Genomic DNA, 10,276 nt, shown 5'->3' with positions numbered 1-10,276 from the left:
TGGGTACTATGGGCACTACTACAGGTCGTTCTTCGTTAAAGGTTGCCTGACCAGAACAGGGGACACGAAACAAGGCAACTATTATAATCATCTCTGACTCGAAGCTTCATTTACAAGTTCCCGGGTTCGTGAGCTTCGAATGACTCCTTTCCTTGCGTTGTTTATATCGCGCGGGCTGGCCAGCGAGCCTTTCCTTTGTCCCGCCAGAAACAAACACCAGCGCCACACGACGACGAACACAAACATCACCACTGTTTTGCAGGAACGACGGACTTGTGTGTTTGTCTGTGTGGTTGTGACCGGAGGCTATTGACTGTGTTTGGCTGGCGCTGTGACTGGCTATTTGACCCTGTTTGACCCTCCTTGATCTTGTTTGACCCTACTTGACCTTGTTTGACCCCGCTTGACCCTGATTGCTGGCTACGCGTCCGGCCTTCGTGACACTGGGAACCGCTGACCCCAGTTCGTGACCCAGCGACATGTCCCTCATTGCAAGACGCGCCCGTGACGGAGTGTTTCACGTCAGGGTGGGAGGTACGTGTTTGTTTGTTTAATTGTGTACATTTAAACGCATGTCGAAGCAGAAAAAATAAACTGCGTATGTGGTTGTGTGTGTGTGTGTGTGTGTGTGTGTGTGTGTGTGTGTGTGTAGTTGCATTAATTTTACTGAGTCTAGTAGTGCAATGGTTAGCACACTCGCCTCACAACCAAGAGGTCCCAGGTTCGGTTCCCTACGGAGTGGAGAATATTAGGCAGTCTCTCTCTCTCTCTCTCTCTCTCTCTCTCTCTCTACACACACACACACACACACACTGGCATGATTCACTCTATGCTGTTTGAAATCTTGGAATATCCGTATCCGTGAGTGTGTGTGTGTGTGTGTGTGTGTGTGTGTGCATAGGTTTCCTCAATTCAGCAGGTATAACAGTTTCTCTGTGGCGGCTTATCAATGTCCAAATATCCGCCTTACCTGTCGGCCCGCCTCTGCCAGGTAACGCGCCCTCAAATATTTCCTTTCACCCCATTCCGGAGAGAGAGAGAGAGAGAGAGAGAGAGAGAGAGAGAGAGAGAGAGAGATTATTCTTTTTATCCTATTCCTTTTATTCCTCCTCCTCCTCCTCCTCCTCCTCCTACTGTTACTACTACTACTATTACTATTACTATTACTACTATTACTATTACTATTACTACTACTACTACTACTACTACTACTACTACTACTACTACTATCACTGTTGCCATTCTTATATTCCTACATCATTCTTTTTTTCTTTTTTTACTTCTGAACTTAAGAAAATTATGTTTACCGAAGTTTGAAAATGATTGAAAGTCCATTTTTTTATCCTCGTTTTTCGTTTACCAATATGTCAAGCACGGTACACTCTTTCATTATTCTTTACTTTCACCATAATTCTTGTTTGTGCATATTCGAGAGATAATATTGGTCAACAGTCATCAGTTATTTAGGGCCGCATTCTTAAACATTTCGTCGCCCAAGTTCACATATTTGACAAGGCTTTCGAAGGAGTTTAGGGCATTTCCAGCAGTAGTTTTATGACCCTGGTGGTAGTTTTGCCCTTCTTCTGTACCGTGAACCTAAAGAAACACTCATTAGAACCCAGCTGATCCCCTCTTTGACCTTTAGAAATACTGATGTGAGGAGCGAAAATCTTATAATACCGACCTTAGTGTCAGAAATTTATGGCGTGGCGGGTCATGGGAATATGGCTTTAACAGTGGCCTAAAGCAGCACACCCTGGGCCTGTGGTGTCCGTGTGGCGTCTGGCATCACTTGCATGAACCGTGTTACGCATTCTGGGGGATGAGTGAAAATTTGTCTCCCTGATATGATAAGCGTCACCTTGCGTCTTGGCGTGTTCTTGCATTATCTGCGGCAATGCAATGATGAACTTGACTATTGACATGACCAGGAGGGAGATAAAGGGTTGTTTTTTGGGTGTGTACGTGTTTTGGTGTCGGTTGTGTGCGTTTTAGTGCATTGATGAGATATTTTAGGTAATGTGGGAGTAAAATGATCGGCCCCGTGAAGGCGAGCGTGGTGGCCTGCGCCTGCTGCTGCTGCTGCTGCCCACGAGGAGCGGAGCGGCAGCAGCAGCCAGATGATGATGAGCTGTGGTGGTGGAAGGTTCCGCGCGTGGCTCCTCCATCCCTCCCTCCTACACCGCTAATAAGTCATAATTTCGAAGCCACTGGGTGATAGTATGAGCATGTCGCACGGCTATGAAACTCAGTGTGCTACACGGTGCACCGAGACGTAACTTGGGAGTGCTCGAAGCCAAGTTGGAAGTTGTGAAAGTCTGCCGGAAAAGGCGATTTTCTTGTGTGCGTGTTGGTCGGAGTGTTAAACCCGCCGCGGCCCCGCCACCTGGTGCCTCCGAGCCAGACACCGCTCACGCCCCTGCGATATGTGCTTACGACCCCCGGACCCGTCTGACCCACGAGTATGAATCCTGATTAGTGTCCTCCTTCGGTTCGAGACAGAAAATCCTCAGGTTCGGATCATGTGTAGTGAAGCGGGTCTCGCCGTGGACTCGTGCAGCAAGTCAGCGGGGCAGCAGCATGCCGGGCCCCGCGAGGCAGCCCCCGAGGCCGGCCGGAGCCCCGTGGAGGAGGTGTGGAAGCAGACGCAGCGGATGATGGAGGAGTCCGAGCACCTCGTCAGGATCATGACCCACGTCTGTTCGCAGCGGCTCTCCGGCGTCCGCAGCTCCGTCGCCCAGTACTCACAAGGTAGTGCTTCCTCTTGTGCTGTGTTCTTATGAGTATCACCATTATCATCACATTCACCATCACTATCCATTTCTCAGAGCATTCTAGGTAGAAATTCACAAGCGAGCATGATTTTGTGTATTTAGAATTTAATATATATGCATTTTAGTCATGTTTTTAAAGAGGAAATCAAATATATTCGTTCGTGTTCAAATGGCAGTGTTGTTTTCCCTTCGTCAGGCACATTCACAACTGCACGGTTCCACCTCATGTCACGTTCACGCTACACGCTTACAAGTGGATAAATAATTAGTTACTTCTTTGCAATAGTATCAACATTTCTCTGCACTTCTATCACCTCCATCGCCACTGTGCCCTGTGTAAGCTTATAACGCCTTCAGGAGCGCCGTCAGGTAGTAAACAAACAGACTAACGCCACCATAGTTTTGATTCTCAGTTCGTTTCTTATTCTCTGTGTGATGTGAAGACCGTTTTATTTCCTTATCAAATCTCGTGCACGCACCGTCACAGTGGAGGCAGCGACCCTTGTAATTCAACTGTTGGTAAGCATCATAAACATTAACTCGCACAAATATTCAAGTTACGTGCAGTTTATTGTGGGTGATGATATACCGGGTTATGTTAGCAGATTCACGTTAACTGACAGAACACACATTTTTTGACAAGGCTTCACGGATTATTTTACACGCAAGGGTGGCAGGATAACACGTACATATTTGTGGATAAGTATATTACGTTTTATAGACTCGGGTGCAGTAAAGTGAAGTAAAATATAGCATCGCTGGTTCGATAAAGTTGTGTTCTTGCTCTCAGGCCATTGTTGACTCGTGTTATATCAATGCTAGAGTGTAATAACTCACCAGTATTATGATGATGGCTCCTCGTAATGTAGGAGAAATAGCAATGATGATACTAATAATAAGAATAACAACAAATGGCGAGGTATACAATAACTGGATTTTGTTATGGCAGTTTTTTTTTGTGTTCAACTTGATTTTCTTGTTATCGTAGCCGGTTTTATATCAGGTTATTCATATTTATTTTTACACTTGGGGAAACTAGCCTAAACATATCCTTTATTTGAATTCAAGGTAGGTTGGCGACCCAAGGCTTCGATCATAAAACCTCTTTCCTCCTCTTATTCTTCAGGTTTGGCGTGCTATTTTTATGATGTATTTATTGTATCCCTGTGCACTCATGTGTAGTCTTGGGGAAGGAGGGTAAATGTTTGTTCATGATAGAAAAAAACACATGGGCATATTTTTTTGATACTCGTAACCCAGCTCCATGGATTCCAGGCGGTAGGAAGCGAACAAAATATGGATGTTTTTTTGAATTAGGTATAATTTTTTTCTTATATTTTTGAGGCAGGAGGAGGAGGAGGAGGAGGAGGAGGAGGGGGGGGGGTGAAAGGCAGCGTTACCAGAGATTATCGTACTCAGAACATTGCATTTATTAGTTACAGATACAAAACTATCGCACCAACACATAACTTCATTCTATTTAAGTTTTCGTTGCAACCGTTGACTATTGATCTTCTTTCGCAATAGTTATGGGTCGGAAACCGGAATATACGTACAATTCTGAGTACGATAATCTGGTAACGCTGGACTGGCGGGGTGAGTCTGTTCCACCCTGACGATAATTTCCCCGTTAGAACAAGCCGCTGCTCTAACTTCCTCTCCCTCCCGTGCCTTCCATCGCCCGCCGAGCCCTTGTTTTTCCCCCTGCTTGCCGTGCTTCCCCCAAATCATTGCTAGGGGCAGAGACTAAGGCCAGGGACGTGCCGTAGCCTGAAGGTGTAAAGAAGAGCAGGGTAAAAACGAATGTGGAGGTATTCAGCATCACTTTAGCCTCTTGTACCTCTCAGTGTTGCCATATAAGTGGGGGAGCACTGAGGAGGAGGACCGCGCGCGTTACACCTTGGGAAGAAAGAAAGGATAGGGAAAAAATGATGATAATAACGCAGAATGGGGATTATTTGCTTTAGTTCTTGTGATGATATGTAGTTGGTTGTCTTGTGTGAGGTTATAGTGTTAGGGACAGTGAGTGTGAGTCGTCTTATGGCCCATGGTGTCCTCTCTCTCTCAGCCAGACCCAAACAGTTCCCTTCCGAGGATTTTCACGGGCACTTTCTTTAGCGGTGTAAGAATTTCTGCTCCATTTGTCGCTAACGGGGAAAACATTCGAAACGGGGACTCCAGGGTTGGCATTCACGGTTAAAAAAGCGAATAGCGTCAATATTACAACATGCCTCCTAAATTGGCCTAATAGGGGGCGTAGGTAATGTGTTGTAGCGGGCGTAGAAAAGAAACTAGCCTGGCATTCCTGACCCCAGCCAGCCAACAGACGGACCCATCCCTCCCCCCCTTCCTCCCCTCCCTTCCTCCCCTCCTTCCCCTTCCCTTCTTCCCCCATTTTCCAGGACATTTCTCTCGTGTTTTCCTTCCTTCCTCCCTCCTACCGCTACCAGTTTTGTTCGGTAATTCAAGGTTGATTTGGTTTGGAAAGTTTTCGTTGTTTTTTCTTCTCTCCCTTTCTCTCTTCCCCTCGCTTTTTCTTTTTTTATATGTATTTATTCCTCGCCAGTCAGTCTTTTGAAGCAACGGCGTTTGAAAGTATTGGAGAATGACTTGAGTTTTGTTTTCTTAGCCTATTATTCTTATTCTTTTTATTGTAGTAGAGGTAGTGGTAGTAGTAGTAGTAGTAGTAGTAGTAGTAGTAGTCGGTCAATCAATACCCTCATGTCCCAAACTACTTACAGGGACATAATATCGTTACAAGGGAGCCGCATTATCGTAATTACAGGGCATTAGACACGATAACGCTATTGATTATTTGGCGATAAGAGCATAACACCGCGGGGGCCACTGAAGGCGCATCGTTATCGACAGGCGAGGTTCACGAAAACGACCTTGACACGAAGAGAAAGGACGATGACGAGGAGGGAGAAGCAGAGAAGATGGGTTTGAGAGGTTCCACAGCAAGGCAAGGTGTTGAATGAGACATGTTTAGCTTGGCGAGTTTGTGTTTGCAATGAAGTTTATGAAGTTTATCAAGAGAATGGACGAAGACGAGGAGGAGGATGGGAAAGTGAGATGGGTGATGGGTTTGTTGGGTTCCACAGCAAGGCAAGGTGTTTAATGGGACATGTTTAGCTTGGCGAGTTCGTGTTTGCAATGAAGTTTATGAAGTTTATCTAGAGAATGGACGAAGACGAGGAGGAGGATGGGAAACAGAAGATGGTTGATGGGTTTGTTGGGTTCTACATCTAGGCAAGGCGCTGAAGGGAGGATGTATAATAGCATTGCGTTCTCTTGTTTAAGGTTTATGAAGAGAAATAACGATACATTACTTGGAGGAGAAGGAGGGAGAAACCGCGAGGATTGGGTTGATGGGTTCTACAGCAAGGCAAGACGCTGAAGGGAGGGTGTTTAGCTTGGCGTGTTCGTGTTTGCTTTGAAGTTTATGCTCGTCATCCACGTCTTTAGGGCTGTAGGGCTTGGACGGCTACTGATGAGGCAGCCAATTACTCTTAGGACAGGGAGGGAGGGCTTTGGGTAGTCACTGAGGTCGGGGAAAGGCTGCTGGCTACCGGTGTCTGGCATTAATGGGTTTACCGAGTCTGTGGGTGGGATTTTGGCTGTAGTCTTACTCCTCCTCTTTTTCCTCTCCTGTCAAGTTTTGTTTCCTGTCCAACGTGTATCATGACTGGCACACACACACACACACACACACACACACACACACACACACTCACTCGACATCGTGATTGTTATATAAATTGCATGATTATACCGACTAGGATTTGCAGTAATAATAACATTTTCGCATACAATAGAAACCTCATTCCAAAGACACCTTTAACCTTCAGTAATATTTGGTGAGTGAATTGTGAAAGACGAAACATTATTACCAACACTAGCACACCTTCATACCTTATTCAACGGTCTTATACACACTTGACTTCCATAGCAGACAGTCCTTTATCCCTTCCTTATTTTTATACCACAATGCAAGGACACAACGGAGGGAGGCTTCGTCCACTGTTTGTTGAGGGCGTATAGCAAAGGATAAAGAATGTGAATGTTTGTTTACAGAAGGGGGTGAGGTGCATAGGAGGCTGTATAAAGCTTTGTGTGCAGGGGAGGATAGTAGTAGTAGTAGTAGTAGTAGTAGTAGTAGTAGTAGTAGTAGAAATGGTAATAGTAGTAGTAAAAAAGGCCAAGAAAGCTATCAGCCAACCAAACCAGAGACAGACCACACAACGTTATACTATTCCTGTTTTCTCTTCATTTTTAACACTTTTGAGATTAGGAAAGGCTTATTTAATCTCATATCCTCACACCCAACTCCTCATATCTAATACTGCTGAGATTAGGAAAGCCGTATTCTATTTGTTTTCCCATGTGCAAGGTTAGGCAAGGTGTATTCCATCTGTTTTCTCCTCATATATAACATTGGCGAGAATTGGAAAGGCGAATTCAAGCTGTTTCACCTTCACATATAACATTGACGAGGTTAGGAAAGGCGTCTTGTATCAGTTTCCTTCATATATTAAACACTGCCGAGGTTGGGAAAGGCATCTCTGTTTTCACATATTATAACACTGGCCGAGGTTAGGAGAGGCTTTATGTATCTGTTTCCTCTTCATATTTAACACTAGGGAGATTGGGAAACGTTTAACACTAGGGAGATTGGGAAACGCGTAGTATAATGTATCTGGCCGAGGTTAGAAAAGGCGTACTATTGTTTCCTCTTCGTATAACAATGAAGAGCTTAGCAAAGATTAGGAAAGCCGTAATGTCTATTTTCTCATACATAACTGGCCGAGGTTAGAAAAGGCGTACTATTGTTTCCTCTTCGTATAACAATGGAGAGCTTAGCAAAGATTAGGAAAGCCGTATTGTCTATTTTCTCATACATAACTGGCCGAGGTTAGAAAAGGCGTACTATTGTTTCCTCTTCGTATAACAATGGAGAGCTTAGCAAAGATTAGGAAAGCCGTATTCTGTCTATTTTCTCATTATTACTCTGGCCGAGGTTGGGAGAGCCGAGGAGAGTGTTGAGCCGTTTTCCAACCCGCCAACTGAGGATTTCTTCACGGGCGGCGGCGGGGCTGGACAGAGGCCTTGGGAGGGAGAAGAGGAGGAGGAGGGAAGAGGGGGAGGAGGGGCGCCATGTGGAAAGCACCTGGTGAGTTTGCTGAGATCTGGCTAGGTTAGGGAGGCCCGTGGGTTGAACCTGAGGGGTGTTATGGCTGTGTAGGCCTCTCTCTCTCTCTCTCTCTCTCTCTCTCTCTCTCTCTCTCTCTCTCTCTCTGCGACGGTTAAGTTTCATGATTAGGTATATGTCTTATGTGATGGCGTTTTATGCGTTTTTACGTCCGAACCGCCAGGAAGTAAGGAAGAAATCAGCGACTTGAAAATTGTTAGCAAGAGAATGAGAACAGAGTTAAACACCGTGAAAATCGCTACTACTACTACTACGACGACGACGACGACTACTACTACTACTTCTACTACTACTACTACTACTACTACTACTACTACTACTACTACTTCTACCTTACACAAGTGATACAAATAATTCTATCGTCTTTTGCAGTTGTTATTAATTATCGAAGTACGTACGGTATGTAGAGAGAGAGAGAGAGAGAGAGAGAGAGAGAAGGCATTCCAGTGACCATGTTTTCATTATTGATGTGGTCAGGAAAGGGTGGTGGGGGTGGAGGTGGTGGTGTTGAGGAATGGGTGTGTAGTGTGTGTATGTATGTATGTATGGAGGGGTCAAGGAGTGTATTGAGAAAGGAAGGAATGGTGGAAGAGTGGAAGGGTTAGTATGTTGGGGATGGAAGGTTTGGGAGAGAGGGGGAGAAGTAGGGGAAGGGGAGACAGGTGAGGGGAAGGGGGGGACAGGTAAGTGGGGTGTTAATGAGAGCAGGTGAGTCAGTTAATTAAATAAATATATGTGAAAAAATGTGATAAAAGGGAGAAGAGGCGAGTCGTGTGGCAGAGAGAGAGAGAGAGAGAGAGAGAGAGAGAGAGAGAGAGAGAGTCCTCCACACAACATCTGGCGTACACGGAGGCAGCAGTAACAGCCTCCACACGGGAGCAGCTGCCGCGTACACACACACACACACACACACACACACACACACACACACACGACCATACATACACACGCAAACTGACCACCTTCCTTTTCCTCCGTTCATTCGTTTTCTTTCTTCCCATCTTCATTTCTTCCTTTATTTCCTTCCTTCTTTACCTCCTTCCTTCCTTCTGTCCTACATTCCAGATTTTTTTCTTTCCATTCATCCTTCCTTCCTTTTCTCCCTCTTTTCTTTCTTTCTATTTTTCCTCCTTACATACCTTTCTTAATTTCTCCCTTGTTTCTTCCTTCCTCCCTTCCTTCCTTCCCTCTTTAATTCCTTTCTCCTCCTCCTCCTCCTCCTTCATTCTTTTATTTTGTTTTTTATTCCTTCATTTTTCTTTCCATCCTTCCTTTCTTTTTTTCCTCTTCTTTCCTTCCTTCTTTTCCTGCCTTCATCCATACCTTCCTTCCTTCCTTTCTTTCTTTCTTTCTTTCTTTCTTTCTTCTTTCCTTCCTTCCTTATCAAGACTCGCACGATCACGACCCATTTCCATTCCCTTAACATACCTGCCATTAGTCTATTTATACACCTGGGCCACAGGCAAATCTCCCACTCGTATTTACCTGTCATATGCTATTTAATTTTCCTCCTGTCTGAACAAACCCAAAGAGACAGCGATGATTTTTGGGTTTATTTGTGATAGATGATTTAGAGATGATTTTGGGGAAGGGGAGGAGGAGGGAGGGAGATATGATTAAGGAAATGGAGGGAAAGGGGAGAAACTAGAATAGGAATGACGGTATAGGAAGGGGGAGTAAAAAGGGGAGAGGGGTGATTAGTGGGGAGAGGCGAGGAAAGGGGGAAGGTTGGGGTGATGAATGAGTAAGGGAGGCCAGAAATAAAGAGGCTAGGGAAGGGAAGGGAGGATGGGGAGTGGGGGAAATTGATGGGGTGGAAACGGAAGGTTCAGGGTTGTGAGTGAAGGGGAATGGAAGGGAGGGAAGGAAGGGGACGGGGTTACAGGGGGGAAAGGAAGGGGCAGGGGTTGCGTTAGATTAAGGGAAGGGAAAAGGAAGGAAGGGGAAGGGCCTGCGTTAGATTAAGGGAAGGGAAAAGGAAGGAAGGGAGGGAAGGGGTTACAGAGGGAAAGGAAGGGGAAGGGGTTGCGTTAGATTAAGGGAAGGGAAAAGGAAGGAAGGGAGGGAAGGGGTTACAGAAGGAGAGGAAGGGGAAGGGGTTGCGTTAGATTAAGGGAAGGGAAAAGGAAGGAAGGGAGGGAAGGGGTTACAGAGGGAAAGGAAGGGGAAGGGGTTGCGTTAGATTAAGGGAAGAGGAATGGAAGGAAGGGAGGAAAGGGGTTACAGAAGGAGAGGAAGGGGAAGGGGTTGCGTTAGATTAAGGGAAGGGGAATGGAAGGAAGGGAGGGAA

At 45.6% G+C, this 10,276-nt stretch overlaps 1 protein-coding gene across 2 annotated transcripts in view; it reads left to right on the top strand.

The window, feature by feature from the left end:
• Window positions 1-290: 290 nt before the first annotated feature.
• The window catches only part of LOC126993840 (uncharacterized), a 75,402-nt gene continuing 65,416 nt past the window's right edge, over window positions 291-10,276 (top strand). The window contains exon 1 of one of the 2 annotated variants that reach the window (XM_050852985.1): window positions 291-534. In XM_050852985.1, coding sequence (XP_050708942.1) covers window positions 480-534 — 55 coding nt within the window. In that variant the 5' untranslated portion in view covers window positions 291-479. Of the gene's footprint in view, window positions 535-2,267; window positions 2,752-10,276 lie in introns of those variants that run through there. The other variant, XM_050852984.1, reaches the window with a different exon arrangement.

This window comes from Eriocheir sinensis, unplaced genomic scaffold (genome assembly GCF_024679095.1).
Source record: "Eriocheir sinensis breed Jianghai 21 unplaced genomic scaffold, ASM2467909v1 Scaffold686, whole genome shotgun sequence".
Lineage (NCBI taxonomy): Eukaryota > Metazoa > Arthropoda > Malacostraca > Decapoda > Varunidae > Eriocheir > Eriocheir sinensis.
This window is presented reverse-complemented; position numbering and strand designations above follow the sequence as displayed.